A 23,639-nucleotide genomic window follows, 5' to 3' on the forward strand; every position below is an offset into this window, starting at 1 on the left:
GTACTTTCCAGGCGTGACACCTCTACGGGCAGCTCAGACCAACCCAAAATCATTTCTTCAGACCCACCCAAAATCATTTCTTCAGCAAAAGAAAGACCCAGAATGAATTTCGAGCCGGCTGTTGGCCGGTGAAGCACCATTGGTGTTGGCGTAGCGACGAGCCTATCTCTGATGCTGGGCAGTGCCGTTAAACAAGGGATTTATTTCTTTCCTCTCAGGAGTAAATTGAGGCCCAAACGCAACATCTGAAACCAAGAGGCTCTTTGATTTTTCCGGCAGGACAAAGACAAAATCCTCCCCGGCCTTTTGGAGGAGACCGCGAGCCTGGACACGCTGACTGGGGAGATGGAGACGATATGAAGGTGAGAGCCCAAAACTTGCTGTGAAGGCACTGGACGAACACCAGCTTGGTCTCCAGTCAGTCCCAGTTCGGGCTTTAGTTAAGCCGGAGATTGGACTTTTCCCGTGAGAATATACAACACGGGTTCAGATGGAAGCTCCATCGATCCTTGTCCTGTCCCCAGAAGCAGGTGCCTAGGAAAGCAGATAAAAGCAGGGCAAGGATAGGCCCAGGAGCTCCGTTTAAGCGGCGTAAATGGGTAATTAAACAATTAAAAAAAATGTACAATGAGAATCACAAAGTGATGTTTGGCTCTGACATCTCTGTCGGGCGGGTGCGGCGATTCCATCCTTCTCCTTCCCAGGCTGGATAATTCCAATCTCTCCCCAACCATCCTGCCCTCCAGCTGGATGACCTGGTCCCGTCTACCTTGTACTGGGAAGGCCCAAACTGGTCCCCGTACACAGATATGGCCCCACACGTGCTGGTGGGGGGGAGCAATCCCTCCCCTGTAAACTCTTCCTACCATCTCCGGGTCCCTCAAGACCTTGAAGTCCTGTTCCACGCTTGGTCCTGGTGCAGAGGGTATCCCACCACTAGGGTTTTGTTTTGGTTTTTTTTTCCCCAACCGCTTCTCCAGCCTATCCAGGTCCCGCCCAAGAGCAGCCCGGCCTTGCACCCTCTTATCTGCTGCCTCACATCTGGCTCAGAAAGGCAACGAAAGAACCGAAACCGGCGGGAGGCGAGGAGGAAGCGTCGCGTGCGCTCGTCCTCTTCTCGCTCCTCTGGAGCCTCCCGGGGCCGCTGTTCCGTGGCGTTAAGCCTTGGGGGGGGGGTGTGTGTGTGTGTTGATTTCCCCCTATTTGCAACGAGAAAAAGGCCGAGCCAGCAGAAGGAACATCCTCCTCTTCCTCCCGCCGAGAGAAACTTGTTTGCTCCTGCCCCAGAGGTAGGTTGGGAAGAGCCATGGCGGGGCGGAACCCGGTGGAAAGTTTGCGCAGCGAAGCTTCTTGTTCCATCTGCCTGGGTTATTTCCGAGAGCCCGTCTCCATCCACTGCGGCCACAATTTTTGCCGGGCGTGCATCGCCCGCTGCTGGGAAGGGCTGGAGGCCCCTTTCTCCTGCCCCCAGTGCAGGCAGACGACTTTGCAGAAGAGTTTCCGACCCAGCAGAGAACTGGCAAACATCGCCGAAATCGCCCGGCAGCTGAGCCGACGAGGAGGAAGAGGAGGAGAAGGAGAAGGAGGAGGAAGAGGAGGAGAAAATTTGTGCAGGCAGCACCAGGAGGCTCTGAAGCTCTTCTGCAAGGAGGACCAACGGCCCATCTGCGTGGTGTGCGACCGCTCCCAGGCTCACCGCTCCCACGCCGTGCTCCCCGTCGAACAAGCCGCCCAGGAGTATAAGGTGAAGCCCGGGGGGTGCACAAACACCTCCCGGCATCTTGGGAAATCCCTGTCCCGGGGGTCAAACGCAGCCGTTCGGGTGCTTCTGCTTACCCCAATCCCTTGGTGCCGGTGGGTTTTTGGGTGTCCCTTCCCCACACGCCTCCTTGTTTGCGTTTCGTTGCACAGATATTAATTTGTTTTGTTTTGGTTTTTTTTTTTGCAATGTTCCTATCGGGGTTATTTATTCATCTGGCTGGGATAAATAAAAAAAAAAATACCTTGCTGGCCTTTTTCCTCTTGGAAATCTATTGACTCGACTGTCCTGAAATACAATCCTAAGTGTTCAAAGCATGTAAAAATACCCAAGAATTCAATTTTTTTTTTTTTTTAAACGTGCTTACATCATTCATCGAGGGCGATTTCGCGTATTTGTTCCCCCGTTCAGTTTCTTTAGTTTTAAATGCAGAGAAATAACTTTTCCCCCCGTCTTTTCCCCTTCTCGTCTCCTTTTCTGTTTTCTTGCTGATCCAAACCCCTTCTCCTCCTCTTCCTCACCAAAAAGTGACGTTGCCCGATGCTGAAGGTTTCTGCTGGTTCAGAAAACTCTTATTTAAATGGGCACTGAATAAATCCACCGAGGGTTGTTAAAAACGGGAGATATTTACCCCAGAGCCACCGATTTCTGGCAGCTGTGAGAGTTTTGGAGGGAAATCTCACTATCTTGCTCCCACACGCTGCCCCGGGGCACGGGCTCTTGCTGGCTGTGGGTGTTTTTGCTCTTCTGCAGAATTTCCTCCCCCCCCCCCCGGTTTGCAGCGAGGTTGGTGTTTGCAGGTTGCATTTTTTTTTTTGTTTTATTTTATTTTTGGCACAGATCTTCAAAACATCGGAGGTTGCTTGGGGATCTTCCTCCTCTCCCAGCTTTGCTCCTTGCAGACGAGCCAGCGTTTAGGCAAAGCCTCTCCCATCTAACACGAGGGCAGAAGTGGAGAAAAAGGAATTTTTTTAATTTTTAAATTTTTTTTTTTTTCCGGCTCCCCCAAGAACATATTTTCTTTTTCCTCAGGAAGAAATCCAAGCCCGCCTACAAGCTTTAAAGGAGGAGAGAGAAAAATACCTGCAAAGCAGAAAAACTGGAGCGAGGAAGAGCTTGTACCTGGTAGGTGCCCTGCAGCAGGAGCTGGTGGAGGGGGGGGCGTGTGGGTCTCTCCCCCCACCCCAGCATTGCTGGTGTATTTTGAGGCCAGATCTTGCGTATTTGGGTGGACAGAGCGTTGCGTTTGCTTTGGGCGCCGGCCAAACCTTGTGTTTATCCGCTGGGGTTTCACAGCAGCCGGAGCCTGTGTGGGGGAGATAACACCCCAGCTCCTCCCTCCCTCCGCCAGGGAGCTGCTATAGAAAAATGGGCTGGAAGAGGTGGAAGAGTTTGTTGTTTTTTTTTTTTTGTTTTTTTTTTTTCCCCTCTAAACTCTATAAATCTCCCTCTTACAGAGCCCAGTCGCTGTTTTATCTTTTGGTTTCCTTCCAGGCTAAGCCTCCCCAACAGGGCCCTGCTACTACCCGAATCCCCAGCGGGACGGTTGGCTGTTAAATTCACCCTTATATTGCCCAAATATCACCCAGGGCATCGGATCCCAAGATTCTGGTGGCCTTGGGCACGGTGGAGATTTTTCTGTAGCCCCCCCCCTTCCTCTCCTTCCCTCATCTCCTGCCCGTCCTGCAGAGCTTCACCCGATTCCTCCTACAGAAGTCCGGGGTTGTCGCGCCCCTCAGAGATGTTGACACTAATAGGAACGAGGAGGGTGTAAAAATAATCCCCGAGGGAAGTTTTTTTTCCAGCGCCGGAGTCGTAGCGAGGTCACTCCACGCTTTTTGCTGCGTGGGGAGGTCTCCTGCCCCTCTTTCATCCCCTTTGCCCTCATCTCTTACCCCGGCAGGGCAAAACCAAAAGCGAAGGGAAGAAGACAGTGTGTGAATTCGAGCAATTGCACCAATTTTTGAAGGACCAAGAGCACCTCCTCCTGACCCAGCTGGCAGACCTGGACCGGGCCATCACCAGGGTCCAGGAGGAAGCGGTGGCGAAGGTCTCGGAGGAGATGTTCCACCTCGACACCATGATCTGGGAGATGGAAGGGAAATTCCAGCAGCCGGCGAGTGAATTCCTGCAGGTGAGACCCCAAAGCTGGTGGGGAAAGGAGGGGGTAGAGCAAAACCTGAGACCTGGGAGCCCGAATTCAGCCCCACGGGAACTCCCTGGTGTCGCGTAGCGTTGCTGCAGGTGGGACCATGGCACGGGTAGGGTCCTCCTTTGCTACTGCATGGCCATAAAAATACAGAACTTGTGTTAAGAAGACGCAAAACTTGTCATTCCGCTTCCCCCCAACCGTCTCTCCTCTCTCTTCCCACCTTTAGGACATCAGAAGACTCTTGGACAGGTAACGTGGCTCCTTCTCACTTCCCCCACGCTCTGATGCTTGGAGAGGGCTGGCTGCCACCTGGGTGCACCCCGAGGTCGGGGTTTTCAAACCAGATGGACGCAGCCGGTAGCTCGGCCTCCCACGACGGTGTTTTGTGTTCAGAAACATCCGCTCGGTGGCTGCCCCCGGGGGAAATAAACTGTAGAAAACCAAGGCAAGGGGAAGGGTGATTTTATTCACTCCTGGATAAGCAGCCTCAGCCCATCCCGTAGCTTCTCCTGGATTATTTAATGCGAACAAACCGAGCAATTGGTAGCACACACGGGTTTGTGGTGTGGGTTGTTTGTTGTTTGTTTTTTTTTTTACCCTCTTTTGTTCTCTTTGCAGTTGTGAGATGATGAAGTTCATCCCTCCGGTGGAGATTTCCTCCGATCTGGAGAGAAGGCTCGAGGATTTTGTTCAGAAAAACGTGGTCGTGAGAGGCACGCTGAGGGAATGCCAAGGTACCGAGGAGGGTTAGGAGAGGGCACGTTGCCTCGTGCGCCTGATAGCTGGGAGGAACTGGGCTCTTGTGTGCTGGCTGCGAACGCAAAACCCACTTAATAACCATCGTAAATAAACGCAGATGAAACTTTTAGACAGAGAAGGACACTGAGAGCGTTTTGTTTCATTTTGTTTTTTCCCCTTGGGGCAAAAAGAGTTGGGAAGTGGAGAGGAGGGAAAAACAAGCTCAGCAAAGGAATCTCCTCTCCCACCTCCCACGAGAAAAACAAATTCAGAGCTGCTGGAGAGGTTGTTCCCGTCACTTCCAAGCTGGTGGGAAAATTAAAATTGGGTATAAAGCCAGGGAGGAGATGCTACAGGGCGGGGGGGAGTCGGTGTTGGCCAGGAGGTTCATCTCCCCCGGGGTTTGGGAAGAGTTGTGTAGCGACCCCAGCATCTCCGCTTGCACCAGAACAAACCAGCCCAGAGCCTTCGCACCCAGCCAAGCCCTCACACTCCCAGTATTTCCCCTCCCCAAGCCCTCCGTTGGCTGTTTCACCCCCTCCCAGCCCGCGTGATTAAGCTACAGCCAGTTTACCCGGCACCTAAACCTGATACCGTGAAATCTCTCTCCTCTTTAGACAACCTGATGTTTAAATTGCAAGAGCCAAGTAAGTCGATGCTAGGGCGGGGGGGGGGGGGGGGAGAAAATGCGGGGTGGCTTTTTTTATGGCTTGTGGAAGAGACTCCCATGGCAAAAACAGGGCAAATCCCCCCCACACACACACCCGGGAGAGGAAAGGAGGGGTGATGGCGGAGATATGCTCCTAACAAAGCCAAACGCCCCCCCCGGGACCTGGACAAAGGGAATCCCTGAGAAGAGGATTTGTGCTTCCCCTTCCCTCCCAGTGAATTTCCCACCAGCCCCCTCCCCTGTTCCTCTGTCCCATGCTTTGTCCTCTCCCCCTTCTCCTTCCACCCAGGGACATCCAGACCTGCCCATACCCCACCCTGAAACATCCAGAGCAGGGAGAAGCAGGAGAATGGGGCTTGTCCCAGATGCTGGGAGGAAAAGGAACGTCTCCAGCCTCTCCTGGGGCCAAGCCCTACCTCCAAGACTCTGGTTCTCCCTTGTCCTGCAGCCAACGTGACCCTGGACCCGGCCACGGCTCACCCCAACCTTCACCTCTCCGAGGACCAAAAACAAGCCAGGGGCCAGCTGAGGCAGCGGGACCTCCCGGACAACCCGGAGAGATTTGACTTTGAACCCTGCGTGCTGGGTTGCCAGGGCTTCACCTCAGGGAGACATTTTTGGGAGGTGGAGGTGGGGCAGGGGGGTGTCTGGGCGCTGGGCGTGGCCCGAGCATCACTCAAGAGGAAGGGACCGATGAGCTTCACCCCCAAGGAGGGGGTCTGGGCGCTGGAGGCTTATCACTCCCTCGTATCCCCCCGCACCAACCTGCGCCTGAACCCGCTTCCCAGGAGGATATGGGTTTCCTTGGACTATGAAGGGGGGCGGGTGGCATTTTTCAGCGCAGACGATGACACCCCCATCTTGGTTTATACCAGAGCCTCCTTCAACGGGGAGAGGGTCTTCCCCTGGTTCAAGATGGGGATTGGGGCTCGTTTGCAAGAAATCACCCAAACCCAACCATCGGAGGATCAGCCCACGGGCGGGCAGCTGATGTCCCCCCTGGACTGGGTAGGGTTCAGGTTTCCCCTCCGGATTTGTCCTTGAGCTGTTTGTCCGTCAGAGCCTAACGGGAGGGACGTGTCCCGTGTGATGTTGGCCGTGCTTCTTGCCGAGAGAACGCGCTGCCCCTCTCCCCTTTTTCCTTGGGGAGCTTTGGGATGGCACCTCCACCACGGCACGGAAGGGGCGATGGGGCCAGGAGGAAGGATCGGCCGGTGTGAGGTGATGGAGGCGGCAGGAAGGGAACATCGAGGGGTTTGAGGAAGGACGGAGAGCGCTCGGGCCTTTCAGACGTGTGGCCTTTGGAAATTTATTTTGCCTTTCACAGACCGAATCCTCCGGTTTCAATCTCCTGCCAAAGAGTTTTCTTGCTGACACCCAACTGCGAGGCAGAGCCGGAGCCTGTTCTGCCAAGGGACGTGGCCTTTCCCTCCAAACCTGCTTCGTTTGGGGAGCTGGTCTCTATCTCTGCTTTTCTGACATTTATTTTAAATAAAAGAACATTTTGTTTTGCACTCCCCACTTCCTGCCTCGCTAGGGATGCGTTATCCTGGATTTCTTAGCCGTTGGGTCAGCACAGGTTGGGGACACGTCGTTTACCTTCCCACTTTCTCGCCGTGGCCCTCCAGCCCCTTCTGCAGCAAAGGGAAACAAACCCACCCAGAATACATTTTTTTTTTCCACACCCTTATACACATCCAGCTTCCTGGATAACTCCCAAGAAAATCCCGTTTGTCCCCGTTGGCTGTTCAGGAGAGACAAAATGGGATAAATTGTACCGGAGGCCGCGGCCGTGGCGGTTAGATATTTCCTCAGAATAAAAGCGATTGGAGTGGATTGGTGAAATCCAAGTTCTGGCGGTTTTGCCTGTCTCACCGACATCGATTCCCTCAAAACCTGCTGGTTTTCTTCCGAGGAAACCCAAAAGAGGAAGAGGCAACGCTGAAAGAAACACACGTTATTGATTATAGAACCGAGAAGAGGAACCAGAAGTGAGAGAGGGAGGGAGGGGGTGACGCTGGGCTCAGAAGAAGAGACGAGCTATGAGTGGGCACCTCGTGATGAAGCCCCATCTCACCATCCCCAGGGCTCCCACAGCGGGCGGACTCACGGCCAGTGGCTTTGTGCTCTTGGTTGTCCCGTGGCATCAACCCCCCCAGCCTGGAGCGTTGCGTGGACGTCTCCCTTCTGCACAACCAGCCTGACGTGGCCGCAGGAGCTCAGGCATGAGGATTTATTAGTAAAGGGCAAGCTGGGCTACTGGGCTACTCTTTTTTTTTGAGCAAAGAGCCTTAAGTTACGTGGGTTTTTTGGCTCTTTCTACCATCTCATCCCCTTTGTCACGTCTCTGCCAGGGAGGAGAATGATCCTGCGTGTTGGGTTTGTCTCCAGACACCGATCCAAAGGCAGCTGGGAGAGGCAGAATAAAAAGAAAGAATAAAAAAGAACAAAGAATAAAGAATAAGGAGTAAAAAGAGTAAAGAATAAAGAGTGAAGAGTAAAGAATAATAAAGAATAAAGAGTAAAGAAGAATAAAGAGTAAAGAATAAAGAATAAGGAGTAAAAAGAGTAAAGAGTAAAGAGTAAAGAGTAAAGAAGAATAACGAATAAAAAGAATAAAGAATAAGGAGTAAAAAGAGTAAAGAATAAAGAGTGAAGAGTAAAGAATAATAAAGAATAAAGAGTAAAGAGGAATAAAGAATAACGAATAAAGAATAGAGAACAAAGAGTAAAGAATAAAGAATAAAGAGTAAAGAATAAAGAATGAGTAAAAAGAGTAAAGAATAAAGAGTAAAGAGTGAAGAGTAAAGAATAAAGAGTAAAGAGGAATAAAGAGTAAAGAATAAAGAATAAGGAGTAAAAAGAGTAAAGAATAAAGAGTAAAGAATAAAAAGAATAAAGAATAAAGAACAAAGAATAAAGAATAAAGAGTAAAGAATAAAAAGAATAAAGAATAAAGAACAAAGAATAAAGAATAAAGAATAAAGAATAAAGAATAAAGAATAAAACTAGACGAGGTGTCCAGTGCAGGAAGGACCGAAGATGAAAACCTGAGCGAACCAGGGCCAAGCCCTGGAGCCGTTCCACAAGGAGTCGTCTGTGGGTGGGTGCCGGGCCCCCCCGAACCCCCCCGGTCCCACCACGCCTCCCGGGGGTCCGACACGGCCTCGCCCCGACTCTGGCCTTCCCTCGGGGGCAGGAATCGACGGTTCTCTGTCTCTTCCCAGGCCGCGGGGTCCCTCCAGGTCTCTGCTCTCCACCCAACTCTCTCCCCGAGCGTCGCTCGGCTCTAGAAATCCCCGAGGAGGCAGATGCCTCCAGCCCAGCTGGTTTTCCCGGCTCTGGAGATATTTTTCCGGCGGGACTCACTCGCCCAACCCGTCAGCACCTGAGATAAAAGGAGCTGGTACCCTGGGAAGTGGTTCCAGGGCATTTTGCTTCCAGTTCTGCCAGAGCAAACGACTCCACCCCGCGGCAGTTTTTCCTGCTGGGAAGAATAATAATTCGCTGGAAATGAGGTTTGCATCTCCAAATTTGGCCAAGTGATTGTGGCTGGGAGAATGATCTCGGTTGGGTAGCCCCTCGGCTGGGGTCACGGTGACCTTGGTTCTAAAACTCTCCGTTGCTGCTCATGCGAAAAAAAAAAAAAAAAAAAAAAAAGTCACAGAGCTTAAAAAAGGAGCAGTGGGTTCTAAATTGCTTAGAAAAATTTCCCTGTGAGCTCAGAGGCGGGAAAAAGCTTCTTGGAGGGCACGTAGGGTTGGGCGGCTCCAGGCACATTCGTGCCCCGAGTCCCACCGACCTCGATTTGCGGCCCGTTCGGCAAATTAAGTCACAGCCCCTCTTCCAGCACTTACATTTTTCCCCTTATTTTTTCATGCTTTCCCCATCCATGGTCCCACCAAGCCTGAAGAGCTCCTCACCCTCCTGTCCGACCTCAAGATTTTTTTCGCCTCCGGCCCTTTCCTTGGGAGCGCTGACGGTTTTTACCTCGCGCCCAGCCTTAAAAAGAGAAGGATGAAAGCAGCAGCGAGGCGACAGCCCTCAAAAACTCCCCGGAATCAAAAGCTGGAAGATCAACAAGGGAGAAAAAAAAAAAAAGTTGCTCCCAGCACATCAGGCCAAGGGTGGTGCCACCACCTCCTGCCCAGGAGACGATGGAGCGAGGAGCTGACTCGGTGCGGCGGCTTTACCCAGGGCTGGGAAGGAACTGGAAAACTCCAGTCCCATCAAAGGCGTAAAAACAACAGGTTTTTTTAGTTCTCTTCGGATTAAAAAAAAAAAAAAAAAAAATTAAAAAAAATTTAAAAAAAAATTCAGGCGGATATTAAATTTTCTGAAGGAGGAGAGAGAAGGTGTCTGCGAGGAAGGGCAGCGACTCTGGAGCGCAGAAAGCTGGAGGATCTGGTAGGTAGCAAGTCCTTGGGTAGTAAAACACCAACTTTAGGGTCATTTTTTTAACCTTTTTTCGGTTGTTTCGCACCATTTCCGTGCTGGTAAGTCCAGGAATATCAATGACGTTCTACCCAACTTCATCCGTGTCTCCATGGCTTTTATCGGCGTCTTTCCTCCCAAACCTGTGTTGCTTTTTTTTTTTTTTTGGCATCAGGTATGATTTTTTTTTTTTTTTTTTTAGTTCCCTCCACGCAGATTTCTCCCGGAATTCACGAAAAATTAATAGCGATTTGGGTCCGTGGGTGATCTCCTCCGGCGGGAAATGCCTTTCCGGCAATTCCTCGTGGTGTTTCCCACCCCGCTGCTCCTTTGTTTCGCATCTTAAAAAAAAAAAAAAAAAAAAAAAAAAGGAGGGTAGAAGCTGAGCTCTGTCAGGCTGCGCTCGGGTTTTAGGCACGCTGCGGGGCCTAGGAGGACACGAGCTCTTCTTGCTGCCGCAGCTGCAAGACTTGAAAAATGAGATTGAGAAGAGGCAGGCAAAAAACGCCACCAAACTCTCGCAGGAGATTCCGCAGCTGGACACCCCGACGCGAAGGCGAGAAGAGAAGAAGCAACCGGTGAGCGAATTCAGCCAGTTCGAAGCTTTTCAAGGGGGAAAATTGTCCGGGGGGGGGTCCTTCCCACCAGCTCCTGAATTAATTATTTGGGCTTTCCGAGTTTCTAGTTTGTTCCTTGTCCCCATGGAGATCTTACCCAAGGGGGTGAGGGGATGGAGAGTTGTGGCCTGGAAAGATGGAAAAATTTGAAAAAAATAAAAAAGGGGGAATTAAATCAAAAATTTAATTTAAAATTTAAGCTGGGGGTTCCTTACGGGTTGAGGAGCCTTCACCCCGTCTTTCCGGTAGCCAAATAGGACAACAGGTCAACCCAGAGCGTCACGTGGGTCCAACGGGCAGAGCCGGGGGGGCGACGCGTGGGGTGAATCCCCGGGGTCTGCGGCCACGTTCCTCCGAGGCTTAAATACCCCTGGGCTGAGCTTAAACAGCCCCTGGGCCTTGGGCAGGGTCTTAGGCGGAGCTGGACGGGGCCGTTGATGTTAATTAGCGCTGCTGGGGGCTCCGGAAATCCGCAGCGGGCTGGCGGGATGAGGGTGAAAGGATGAGAGGCAACAGGTTGCCGCGAGACGGATTTATTTTTTTTTTTCTAGATTTGGGGGGAAAAAAAGGATTTTTTTTTTTTTTTTTTGTCAGCGGGGTGGCTCCCTGGTGCAAGGTCCCTCTAGATGGGGGCGTCTCCATTTTTCTGCATATTTAGACTTTGCCTAGACTCGGGACTGAGCGGAGGGTCGGAGCAGAGACCCGAGAGGTCCGTCCCCCGCTAATCAGTTCAGAATTTCTGTGGTTTAAGGAGAAAAATCTCTTTTTTTCCGCAGGATGCGAAAAGCAGGTACGTGGCCTCGCTCAAAGGATCTTTCTCAAGTTTTTCGACGGAGGGAAAAAAAAATTTAAAAAGCGTCTGGATACGCCTCCGCTTTCAGGGAAAACGCGGAAGTCTGGAGGGGTATTTTGGGGGCCACAGGCTGGAAAAAAAAATTAAAAAAAAAAATTTAAAAAAAAAAATTTAAAAAAAATTAAAAAAAGGAGCTTCAGCCTCAAAACGAACTCCAGGTGGCAAAGCCGGGCTTTAATTTGACGGCAAAGTCTCGGCTTTATCCGTTAGGCCACTCCTCGCAAGCAAAACCTTCCTCACGGTCTAGATAAAAAAAAAAAAAAATTAAAAAAAAAGGATAAAAAGATGAACCCAAGGGGGACGTTTGGGTTCCTTGAGGAGTTGCCAAAGGGGGTGGGTGGGGGGGAAATAAAAATAAAATTAAATTAAAAAAAAATTTAGCGACGCCATCACGTCGTTTGTGGCGAGATCAGATTTGTTGAAATGGCGACGGTCGTTCTGAAAAATGTGAGGGTTTGGGTTTTTTGGTTTGTTTGTTTGTTTGTTTTGTTCGTTTTGGGTTTTTGGGTTTGTTTGGGGTTTTTTGGGGGTTTTTTTGTTGTTTTTTGGGGGGGGTTGGGGGTTGATTTGGTTTTTTCGTTTGGTTTTTTTTTGATTTTTAAATTTTTTTTAGTTTGTTTTTTGGAGGTTTGGGGGTTTTTTTGATTGGTCGATTTTGGGGGTTTTTTGTTTGTTTGGGTTTTTTTGTTTCATTTTGGTTTTTTGCGTTTGTTTTTTGGGGTCTTTTGGGGGTTTTTTTGGTTGGTTTTTGGGGTTTTTTTTGGTTTGTTTGGGGGGTTTTTGTTTTTGGGGGGTTTAAGGGTTTTTTTGTTGTTTTTTGTGCGTTTTTTTTGTTTGGGATTTTGGGGGGGGTTTTGTTTGTTTTGGGGTTTTTTTGTTTCATTTTGAGTTTTGGGGTTTGTTGGTTTGATTTGGGGGGGTTGGTTGTTTTTTGTTTTTTGGGGGGTTTATTGTTTTTTTTTATTATTTGTCTTTTTTTTAGGTTTTTTGTTTGGTTGGTTTTTGGTGTTTTTTTTTATGTTTGGTTGAGTTTTTTTGGATTTTGTGGGGTTTTTTTGTTTGGGGTTTTTTGTTTCATTTTGGTTTTTTTGGGTTTGTTTGTTTTTTGGGGTCTTTTTGGAGTTTTTTGTTTGGTTGGGTTTTTTTGGGTTTTGGGGCTTTTTTTTGTTTGTTTTTTTGGGGGGTTTTTGTGGTTTTTTTGTTTGTTTGGGGTTTTTTTTTGTTCCATTTTGGTTTGGGGGTTTTTTAATTGTTTGTTTGGGGTCTTTTGGGGTCTTTTTGGTTGTTTTGGTTTTTTTTTTTGGTTCTTTTGTTTGTTTGGGGTTTGTTTTGTTTCATTGGGGAGGTTGTTTGGGTTTGGTTTTTTTTGTTTTTGAGGGTTTTTTTGTTTGGTTGGTTTTTTGGGAGGGGTAATTTTGGTTTTTGGGTGGGTTTTGGGGATTTTTTTTTTTGTTTTTTTTTGGGTGGGTGGGTGTTTTTTTTGTTTGGCTGGAGGTTTTTTTTTATGTTTTTTTGTTGCTTTTTGTTGTTATTGTTCTGCAGATGTGGGAAAATGACTTTCCAGCTGCCAGGGGATATTTCCCCAGAGTCGGAAGAGAGAATCTGTCACTTCTCGTGGAGGAACAGCACTCTGAAGGAAACGCTGAAGAAGCTACAAGGTACTGAGAAAGGCTTGAAGAGGATTTAAAAAAAAAAATAATAAAATTAGACCGGCCAAATTTTAGGGGGAGAACTGGAAGAGCTGAGCTGCCCTCAGCTCATTCCGGTTACACTTTGGGAACTGAAATACTGCGGAGAGAAACGCCGAGATGGAGGAGAGGAGGAGAAAAGGGTTTTTCCTGGTCAGAAAAAAAAAAAAAAAAAAGTCAATTTGATGCCCGCTTAATGCTTCGTTGAGCTTTCCCTTAATTAATACGTTTTGTCTTAATTCCTGAAGGATGCTCACGGAGGAAGGAGGGGGCTGGGGTCCCCCTCCAGCTTAACTGTTCCTAAACTTGGCTCCTGCTGAGCGTGAGAACGCGAGAGCAGCCGGACCTGTTAGAGGAAAATGCCCAAAGCGGCCCCAAAAATAGACGCTGAAGGAAAAAATTTTAAAAAACCCCAAAAATTAGAGAAACCCAACAAGTTTTCTCAGCCCTGCAGGCTCCGCGTAACGCTGGAGGTAAAAAAAAAAACAACAAACCAGCGCTGAGCCTTTGCCTCGAAACCTCAATATTTCCATGAAATAAAAACGGAAACGGTTTGACCCGATTCATCCCTCTGTCTTCAGGTTTTAGCTCTTTTTTTTTTTTTTTTTTTTTTTTTAAACCACGTGCTCAGCCAAACCAGTCTGGTCTGGGGACATCCCACTTATCGCTTCCCTTCATTTTTTAATTTTTTTTTTTCCTCCCCTCATAATTTTTTTTTTTTTGTAATTGGCCCAACGTAGCCAAGGATTTCTGCGTGAGCCTGTTGCCTTTCCTTTATGTTTTTTTAAGGATAAAAACGCCTTTTCTGCTTCATGTACAGCACCCTTCCTCATCTTGGGGACACTTCCATCTTGGGGACGCTTCCATCTTGGGGATCCTTCCATCTTGGGGACGTGTCCATCTTGGGGATGCATCCATCTTGGGGACGCTTCCATCTTGGGGACGCTTCCATCTTGGGGATGCTTCCATCTTGCAAATGCTTCCATCTTGGGGACACTTCCATCTTGGGGACCCTTCCATCTTGGGGATCCTTCCATCTTGGGGACGCTTCCATCTTGGGGATCCTTCCATCTTGGGGATCCTTCCATCTTGGGGACGTGTCCATCTTGGGGACACATCCATCTTGGGGACGCTTCCATCTTGGGGACGCTTCCATCCTGGGGATGCTTCCATCTTGGGGATCCTTCCATCTTGGGGATCCTTCCATCTTGGGGACGTGTCCATCTTGGGGACACATCCATCTTGGGGACGCTTCCATCTTGGGGACGCTTCCATCCTGGGGATGCTTCCATCTTGCAAATGCTTCCATCTTGCAAATGCTTCCATCTTGGGGACCCTTCCATCTTGGGGATCCCTCCATCTTGGGGACACTTCCATCTTGGGGATGTTTTTGCTCCTCAGGTGCCAGCCCAGGTCCTGCTGGCCCCTTCCAACCCCCCCACATCCCCGGGGGCGGGCTCATCCCTACTTCTGACACCCCTGTCCCCCCACCCTACAGCCATCGTGACCCTGGACCCCAACACGGCTCATCCCGACCTCATCCTCTCCGAGGACCGTAAGAGCGTGAGACGCGGGGAAGGGCAACGGGACCTGCCAGATAACCCGGAGCGATTTGACTACTGGCCCTTCGTGTTGGGTTGCCAGGGTTTCGTGGCCGGCCGGCATTGCTGGGAGGTGGAGGTGGGCGACGGGGGGGATTGGGCTGTGGGGGTGGCCCGGGAGTCCATCCGTCGGAAGGGGCATCTCAGCCTCTGCCCCCAAGGGGGGATCTGGGGGGTGGAGAAATGGGGGGGACAAATCCGGGCGCTCACCACCCGCAAGGTGACCCTCCTACCCCTCCGCTGGGTGCCCCGGCGGGTCAGCGTCCACCTGGACTACGCCGGAGGGACGGTGGCTTTTTTTGATGCCGATGAAGGGGGGCTCATGTTTATTTTTTCACGTGCCTCATTCACAGGGGAGAGGGTCCGCCCGTGGCTCTGGGTGGTGGGGGCCAGGTCGCAGCTCAGGTTGTGTCCCTGAAGCATGGAAAGCAGCACCCCCCCCCCCTTACTTTTTACATAATTAGGGCACAAACTCACCCCCCCACACTCCCCCCTAGGCTACAAGGAACAGAAGAAAAGGAGACTTCAGCTTTCTTGTTTTTTTTTTCCTTCTTCTTTTCTTCCTCAAACTGGGTGATTGGTGCACAAGGAGAAGACATAAACCTGACAAAATGAGACAAAAGGTGGAAAAAAGCTCTGGAAGGGGGAATCCTGGGGCACAGAAATGGGAAATAGCGGTAAAAAGGGAAAAAAATTCAAAGTGGCAGTAGTAGGAAGGCAAATTTTACCAAGGTCTGTCTGATGTCCCCATCTAAACTGGTCACCTCCAAACCCAGGGGGTCCAGACTTTAATTTTTTTTTTTTTTGTCCTTCCTAACCTCCCACTTGGTGCATTTGTTCCAAACCAGACGCTTTCTCCCTAACGAAGGACCCTGCGGCCGCCAGGTCGGATATGTGAAACCTTGATGCTGTGGATTATTAATTAAAAAAAAAACCAAAGCCACACGATTTTCTCCTCTGTGTCTTTCCCTCTGGTGGAATATGCCAGCAGACAGGAGACGGGGGTGGCCCATGGCTTCCGGGGTGGCCCATGGCTTCCAGGGATGGCCCATGGCTTCCAGGGTGGCCCATGGCTTCCAGGGTCGCCCGTGGCTTCCGGGGTGGCCCATGGCTTCCAGGGTGGCCCATGGCTTCCAGGGCGGCCCGTGGCTTCCAGGGTCGCCCGTGGCTTCCAGGGGTGGCCCGTGGCTTCCGGGGTGGCCCATGGCTTCCAGGGTGGCCCGTGGCTTCCAGGGTGGCCCATGGCTTCCAGGGATGGCCCGTGGCTTCCAGGGGTGGCCCATGGCTTCCAGGGGTGGCCCATGGCTTCCAGGGTCGCCCGTGGCTTCCAGGGATGGCCCATGGCTTCCAGGGTGGCCCGTGGCTTCCAGGGTGGCCCATGGCTTCCAGGGTGGCCCATGGCTTCCAGGGCGGCCCGTGGCTTCCAGGGTGGCCCATGGCTTCCAGGGATGGCCCGTGGCTTCCAGGGGTGGCCCATGGCTTCCAGGGGTGGCCCATGGCTTCCAGGGTGGCCCGTGGCTTCCAGGGTGGCCCGTGGCTTCCAGGGATGGCCCGTAGCTTCCAGGGGTGGCCCATGGCTTCCAGGGGTGGCCCATGGCTTCCAGGGTGGGCCGTGGCTTCCAGGGGTGGCCCATGGCTTCCAGGGTCGCCCGTGGCTTCCAGGGATGGCCCATGGCTTCCAGGGTGGCCCGTGGCTTCCAGGGATGGCCCGTGGCTTCCAGGGGTGGCCCATGGCTTCCAGGGGTGGCCCATGGCTTCCAGGGTCGCCCGTGGCTTCCAGGGATGGCTCATGGCTTCCAGGGTGGCCCGTGGCTTCCAGGGATGGCCCATGGCTTCCAGGGTGGCCCGTGGCTTCCAGGGTGGCCCGTGGCTTCCAGGGATGGCCCGTAGCTTCCAGGGGTGGCCCATGGCTTCCAGGGGTGGCCCATGGCTTCCAGGGTGGGCCGTGGCTTCCAGGGGTGGCCCATGGCTTCCAGGGTCGCCCGTGGCTTCCAGGGATGGCCCATGGCTTCCAGGGTGGCCCGTGGCTTCCAGGGATGGCCCGTGGCTTCCAGGGGTGGCCCATGGCTTCCAGGGGTGGCCCATGGCTTCCAGGGTCGCCCGTGGCTTCCAGGGATGGCTCATGGCTTCCAGGGTGGCCCGTGGCTTCCAGGGTGGCCCATGGCTTCCAGGGTGGCCCGTGGCTTCCAGGGATGGTCCCAGGTCACCTACACGGGGCTCATGGATCTTTCTGGGTGCAGACATCAACTCCCGAGCTCTGTGCAAATACCAGGAATGGGGTTTAGTCACCCAAATCTCCAATCCCCACCCCCCCATCTCGAACCTGACATCCAGCAGCAGCAAATAACGAGACAGGGAAGAACACTGCAGCGTGTAAATCTTTTTATTTCACCTGAAACCGTAAGACCAGAGGAACAGCCGGGCTGGTGGGGCTCCCTTTGTCAGCCACTAACGCCCCAATTTGGGACGCTGACCCACAGAGGTGACCAAACCTCTTGGGATCACTCAGGATGGGGAACTGAGGCCAGAAAGGCCGATTTAGTAGAGAGAAATCCTCCAAAAATGCTGGAAATCGGGATGTTGGGGACACAAAAGTTGTGTTTGGGGAAGAAGGGAGAGCTTCAGGGGCACAGGGTGAGCTGGGAGCCCTCGCTCCACACCAGGAACCAGGGATGGACACTGTCCCCTTTGAAAGAAGCCGCTGGGAAAGTGAAGATCAGGGCTCTCTTATCGGCATCAAAAAATGCCACCTGACCCTTCTCGTAGTCCAGGGCCACCCGGACCCTTTTGGGGACCTGGATCTGGTATAGAGGGATGCGCTCGATGGAGGTCAGAGCCCAAAACTGACCCTCGCAGAGACCCATAGACCAGAGCTCTGGCTCAGGGCTCGCGGGGGTCTCCTCTCTCCTCTTCAGCGAGGCCCTGGCCACCCCCACGGCCCAAGAGCCTTTGGGTGTCACCTCCACCTCCCAGCAACACCTCCCCGAGGTGATGCCCTCGCATCCCAGCACGCAGGGATCGGTCCCAGACCCTTCAGGAGGTGGGTCCTGCCGAGCATCTTCCCACCTCACGCTCCTCCCGTCCGCTGACACGACGAGCTGGGGGTGAGCCGTGGATGGATCCAGGGTCACCCTCACTGCAAGGAGCAGGGAGGAGAGGATCAAGGGACGCCAAACCCATTCATCGCCTCCTTCAGACGCAGCGGCATCTTCCCCAGGTGACCCTCCAAACTCATGGCCCATCCCACGGTGGGCTCAGCCTTCCCGGGCTCCTTCCCACTCCCTCACTCCCAGGAGATGTGGACTTACTCTTTTCGGGCAGCTCAAACATCAGGATGTCTAGAGAGGGGAGAAGAGACATTATCTGATATAACACGCGGGTGTGGGTGCGCGCATGCAAGCAGAGAGGTTGTTCTGCCGCGCTGAGATCACGCGCACAATCCCAATAAAATCTAATTTACACCCTAAGGAAATAATTCTAATTGATGCCCGCACAGGTTTTGTTCCACCGTCCCATCCTCAATACCTTGGAAGGTCCTCAGAGTCTCCTCTAGAGCAATATTTTTCTCCCTGAAGTGACTGATTTTCTTTTCCAGCTCTGGCAGAAGCAACGGGGGCTGCTGGAAATTTTCCTTTTCGAACCTAGAGGAGGAGGAACAGAAGGACGAGGCGAGGACGCGTCTCCTCTGGGAACCACCGAGAAATCTTTTGCGCTCACCCGGAGGAACCGGTGCAGGCTTTGATCAATAAATTTAATAAAAACTGATGACGGGTAGAGACACCTCTGTCCACAAAGCCAAATCTTTGACTTCTGGGTGAGGTTTTTCTGCCCTAACACAGAGTCCAACCTCCCTCCCCAGCCTGGGGGTGGAAGGAAAAGCTCAGGAAGCCCCGTACCTGCTCAAGGTGCTTCTGATGTCCTGGAAGGAAGAGAGGGAAGAGGAAAAAAACCCTCAGTGAATGGTTCTTGGCGGTAAAACATCTACTGAAACCTCAACAGCAGGGATTGTGGCCCTGCCCGAGGTCCGGCTGCATCGTGGGGCAATACCCAGAGTCAGAAACCAGCCCGGAGCCAGGCGGTGACGATGTGACTCCCTTCCCTTCTCCCTCACCTGCAGAAATTCGCTTGCTGGTTGCTGACACTTCTCCTCCATCTCCTGGATCAAGGTATCCAGACAGGAGATCTCCTTGGTCAGACTAGTGATGTTTTCCTCCTGTATTTTCTCGATGTCCCTCTCCAGGCCCCCGAGCTGAGCCAGGAGATGACAAGCGTGGTCCTCCAGGAAGAGACGCAACGCTTCAAACTTGGAGAAAACCCTCTGCCGCTCGGCTTCGGTCTTCTCCTGTGAGGAGGGGATACGAGAAGGGAAGGGGAGGGTGGAGAAGGGGGCAGCAAAAGTCCCCCACGTGCCTGCGCACCCGGGAAGAGGCAGCGTCTCAAGTATCCTCTATCCTTTATATATTTATTTAGTTTTCTCTTTGCGTTCAGCACTTGAACCCCTGGCAGGGCTCCAGGCTCTGCCCGTTATTTTTTTTCCTACAGGCAGCGTTTTGCTCGGGGCCTTGGAAAGGGACCCCCCCCCTACCTCGGCAGAGCAGAACGATCTCCCAACACAACATCTTCTCTAAATCCAGAGTCACATCCAGCCCGTCATTCCCTCCTCATTTAAAAAAAATATAATAAATTACCAAATACTCCCCGTTTCTCCTCATTTCAACCTCTCGAAATCCCAGGAGTTTGTCTCGGTCTTCCTTCAGGGCTTGTAGACGAGCCTGGATTTCTCCCTGAGGGAAGAATAAAAAAGGGGTTATGTCTCTAAAAAAAAAAATAAAAATTTTGGGGAGGGGACTGCGCTGTGGTCAACTCCGGAGCTTCTCCTGAGTCTCTCTTGGTCCAGGAGGATCCTGAGTTTAAGACCTGGGAACGCTTTACATGGAAATAAATGTCACATAATGGAAAAAAGTTTTTGCACCCGCTCTTGCCTGCGTTGGATCCTTTCTCTGAGATGATTTAACTCGCTGATGCCGCAAGAAAAAATCCCCTTTTTTTTTTACCAGCCCATGTTCCTGCTGATTTAACGAGCACCGTGGGATCAGCTGATGTCCAAAAAGCACCGGAGCTGGGCAAAGGCTTGAATTTTGCAGCGGGGAAAAGAGGATTAATACTTCCTCCCCCCCCCCGCCCCTCGCTTTCATTCACAGAGCTTCACGTTCTCACAGAACTGAGACAGCAGAAGCACCGACGCGTGTCCACGCCGTCATCTTGAAACGGGCCCAGTTCGCCGCGGAGGCAAAACAGCCAGAGGGGGGACACGACAGTTGTGCCCCCCCAACCTACAGCCCTGGGTGAGGGGGAGATGTTTCACAGCCTGATGGTAACGTGCTGCGAGGGGAATATCACGGCCTGACGGTGCCGGTCTGGCTCCTAGATGGGGAAAAAATAAAAAAAAAATTTTAAAAAATCCCTTTTACCTTGTATTCCTGGACAGCGTCCTGCACAGGAAGCATCGTGTGAGCGCGGTGCGCCCGGGACTCGCGGCAGATCACACAGATGAAGGCTTCGTCATCTTTGCAGAAGATCTTCAGAGGTTCCCGGTGCTTCTCGCATCCTTCCTCCTCCACCGTCTCCCCTCTGGCCGCCTGCAAACTCAACCTCTTGGCGATTTCCAGCACCCGCGCCAACTCCCGGCTGGGCCGTAAGTTTCTCTCCGGCGCAGTCTCTCGGCACCGCGGGCAAGTGAAATTCGTCGTGGACCACTCCCAGCAGCGGGTGATGCACGCCCGGCAGAAATTGTGACCGCAGTGGATGGAAACGGGGTCTTGGAAATATTCCAGGCAGATGGGGCAGGAGGCTTCGCTGGGGAGCCCTGCGGTGGGGCTCGGCGCAGCCATGGGGGGGGCCCCCCTCGGTGTGAACTGTGAGACGTCAAACACTTTCATTTTCCTCCGAGCGAGGGAAAGGCCGGCCCTAGGGTGGGCAGAGCCAGAGCTGAGCCTGGGTGGGAAGGGAGAGAGCAGGTGATGGCCGAAGCCCTCCTGGTTGCATCCCCGGGGGGGTCCCCGCAGCCCCTATGGGTGTCCTGGTACCCAGAGCCGGGAGGAAGGATGGGGAAGAGGAGCCCTGTGGAGCTTGGGGAAGGGGGGGGGGGAGCCCCACATCCCGGGCAAGGGAACCAAGAGGATTTGGGGAGGGGGGTTGATGTGGAAAAGACGGGGAAGAGCGTCCGTGGAAAGCGTGGGAAGGAGGTTGCGTTTCAGAGGGAGGGCGAAGGCAGAAGTGGGGGCTCGGGGGCAAGAGGAGGGTCCCAGGATGGGGAGAGGGTCTTGCCCTCCCCTGGGCGACGAAATGATGCTGGGGGCAGGCACGGGGCCGGTTCTGTCTGAAGGTGAGGGGGGGGAAAAGCAGAGAGGGGAGGTAGGAAACGGGACCACAACCAGCTCCCGCTGACCCTGGGAAGTCTGCAGCCACCTTCCCCTCCCCTTTCTCCATCAAATCCTTCCACCCCTCCAGCCTCAGACATTAAAATCCTCCCGCCTCTGTATTGCAAATCAGGAGCAATTCCCAAGCCCTGGCTTATCAGCACGGTGCTGATAGATGCCAGCACCCCAGGGATCCCATTTCCAGCACAAAAGGGGGCTGGATGCCCCCCGCCAAAAGCAACCTCATCCTTTGCTCCCTGGTGGGAAGAGCAGCACTTAGTCCTTACACCCCTCTGGGAAAGTCTCGTCTGCACCCAAGGGGGGGCTTTGAACCTCTTTAGCATTTGAACTGACCCATTTGTAGCTTTGGCTGTCGCCATCCTGCCAGATTCCCCCCCCCCCCTCTGCGCAGGCAGGCATCAACCAGGCTGAGAAAAAATAAAATAAAAAAAAAAAAAATTAAAAAAAAAAATCCTGTCTTAAGGAATTTAGGAATATTAGGAATAAGGAAATTTCTTAGGAAATAAGGAATATTAGGAATAAGGAAATTAAGAAATTAGGAATAAGGAAAATTCCTATTTTTCAGTTGTCCCCTCATCTGGCTGATCCCCTGAAAGCGAGATCTACAGGAAAAAAAAAAAAAAAAAAAAACAAAAAACATCCCTCCCCCCGATCTATATTTAGATTTTTAGAAATTTTTAGGGGGAAAAAGAAGCAGCGCCAAAAAACTTGCAGCAAGGAGAAAACCGAGGCAGGGCGGTTTGTGCCCGATGGCTCGTTGCGGTTGTGCCCATCCCCGTATCCGCGCCTTGAAGGAATTAAAGCAGAATCCCACGGAAAACCGTTAATTAATTACACTTTTATTTATTTATTTTTTTTTCCCAGCACAGAAGCACTTGAGCAAACATCGTCCCGTCTCTCAAAACCGAGCCTCCAGCTCCCTCTTGAGACCGATAGCCCCTGTTGATTACACGCAGCCAATTAAGGGCTGATTTAGAGAGGGGTGACATTATTTTTAACCTGCCCCATGCCCAGCTCACTTTAGTTGTAACAAACCCTTCACCCAACCCACCTTTAGGAGCTGAGCAAGGTCACCCCCAAGGTCAAATCAAGCCTTTAGCGAGTTTTGCCTTAAGGCTTCGGTTTGATATCGACGGAGATGGATCCACTTAATCTCCCCTCACGGTTCCCCGTCTCCGTCGCTTGTTGCTGTTTAAGACCACGTTCAGCATCACTTAGATGCTTTCCTCGCTTCTCAGCCTCCCTTAGCACCCACAGATCTCCACCGCACCCATAATGAGATCCAACACACCCACGACACCCGTGTCTTCTCCACCCTACGAGAGGCAGCGCCGAACTTTCTCAGGGAGTCATAATTTCCTTATCGAGTTACGAATCACGAAGGGCTGGCTCAGCAGCCGTGCACGGATATTCCTCCAAGGAAAAGGCCCAGACCCCAGGACTGAGCTTAAACAGAACCCCTGAGCCATGGGCAGGGGGTGGGGAGTCCCAAGTGGGGCTGTTCCAAGCCCTTTAATGCTCATCACTGCCCTCAGGCCTTGGCAAAATCAACCGATATTGCTGGGTGTGGAGATGCTTTTCCAGGCGCATCAAGCTCTGCTTCAAGGCCCAAGAGCAAAGCCGCTGCAGGCGACCGCTGGGAGATTATTCTGGTAGTGTGACTCATGTTGGTAATTGGGGTGAAAACGTGGCTTTTGGTGCTGGGGAAGAGGTGATGATGCTGCCAGGGCTTGTGGGGCAGCGGGAGGAAGAAGAACGGGGAGAAAGCAAAGCCCTAAATGCAAAAATCAGGGGTGACCCTCCCCACATCAGCCTTTACACCTCTAATTCCCCACTAAACCAACGCTTAACTCCAGATTAACAAAAAAAAAAAAAGAAAAAAAAGAAGAAAAAGAGAAAAGAAAAAGTCTTGAGTATGAAACAGCTCCACCGGTTTCGGTCTGAGTGTTCGTGTGCGCGGCGCTCTGCAGCGGAAAATTATGACACCCTCCCCAAACCCACTTGCAAACAAGTTAACGGCGGGGGCCGTTATTTATGGATCTTCTCAGAAAACGCGTCACCTCGTTACCCAGCCTCGGCCCCCCCCCATGCAAATAAGTCCCGTTCGCTTCTGCACGCGAAGGGCTCCGCACCAGGAGCGGCTCCTCCGCCTCGACGGTCCATGGAATTGAGGGATTTGTTGTTTTTTTTTTTTTTGCCTAAGAGGAAGAAGAAGGACGCTGCCTTTGGGAGAGCCGCAGAGGGATGGAGGGGAGGAGGGGAAAATAAATCCCAATTTAGGACGAGATCTGGGTGGATTTGGGGGCTTGTTGCTACAGCCCCGAGGCTTTGCAGGAAACTCGGGGAGGGGGTGCTGAGGGCTTTAAAAAAAAAAACCAAAAAACAAAACCGAGGCACAAAAAGCAGGTGGAGGCTTGTGGAAACGCATTTCTGCACCCAACCGAGCGTGCGAGGTCAGCGCAGCGGGAGTAAAGCGATTGCAAATCGAAAAGCAGCCGTGGGAGGGGAGATTTCCACTGCTGCAAGGACGTCCCTTGAAATAACAATTTTTTTTTTTCCTCAAAAAACAAATAAAAAAAGGGCAGTGGCTGAGGGCTGACGGACGGTGGGATCTTGGGCGTGGGAGACCCCGTTTCTGAGCGGGTTGAGCGAGGGGTACGGCCGGTCGCGGAGTCATTTCATTTACA

At 52.0% G+C, this 23,639-nt stretch overlaps 4 protein-coding genes across 4 annotated transcripts in view; 2 read left to right on the forward strand and 2 right to left on the reverse strand.

Moving 5' to 3' along the window:
* The window catches only part of LOC141972579 (uncharacterized), a 710,276-nt gene that overhangs the window by 249,097 nt on the left and 437,540 nt on the right, over positions 1 to 23,639 (reverse strand). The window lies entirely within an intron of this gene.
* Positions 1,081 to 6,863, forward strand: LOC141972608 (zinc finger protein RFP-like). The gene is made up of 7 exons (XM_074930528.1): positions 1,081 to 1,744; positions 2,792 to 2,884; positions 3,663 to 3,893; positions 4,138 to 4,160; positions 4,530 to 4,645; positions 5,267 to 5,296; positions 5,768 to 6,863. The coding sequence occupies exons 1-7, from the start codon at positions 1,307 to 1,309 to the stop codon at positions 6,361 to 6,363; spliced, it is 1,527 nt and encodes a 508-aa protein (XP_074786629.1). The 5' UTR covers positions 1,081 to 1,306; the 3' UTR covers positions 6,364 to 6,863.
* LOC141972541 (E3 ubiquitin-protein ligase TRIM39-like) lies at positions 6,508 to 14,930 on the forward strand. The gene is made up of 4 exons (XM_074930435.1): positions 6,508 to 6,535; positions 10,168 to 10,348; positions 12,766 to 12,881; positions 14,410 to 14,930. Exons 1-4 carry the CDS (start codon positions 6,508 to 6,510, stop codon positions 14,928 to 14,930), a joined length of 846 nt encoding a protein of 281 aa, XP_074786536.1.
* LOC141972611 (zinc finger protein RFP-like) lies at positions 16,959 to 20,439 on the reverse strand. The gene is made up of 7 exons (XM_074930531.1): positions 19,984 to 20,439; positions 19,201 to 19,296; positions 18,624 to 18,854; positions 18,409 to 18,431; positions 18,038 to 18,153; positions 17,821 to 17,850; positions 16,959 to 17,648 (listed from the first exon to the last, which is right to left on the reverse strand). Exons 1-7 carry the CDS (start codon positions 20,401 to 20,403, stop codon positions 17,134 to 17,136), a joined length of 1,431 nt encoding a protein of 476 aa, XP_074786632.1. The 5' UTR covers positions 20,404 to 20,439; the 3' UTR covers positions 16,959 to 17,133.

This window comes from Athene noctua, chromosome 34, assembly GCF_965140245.1.
Source record: "Athene noctua chromosome 34, bAthNoc1.hap1.1, whole genome shotgun sequence".
Taxonomy (NCBI): domain Eukaryota; kingdom Metazoa; phylum Chordata; class Aves; order Strigiformes; family Strigidae; genus Athene; species Athene noctua.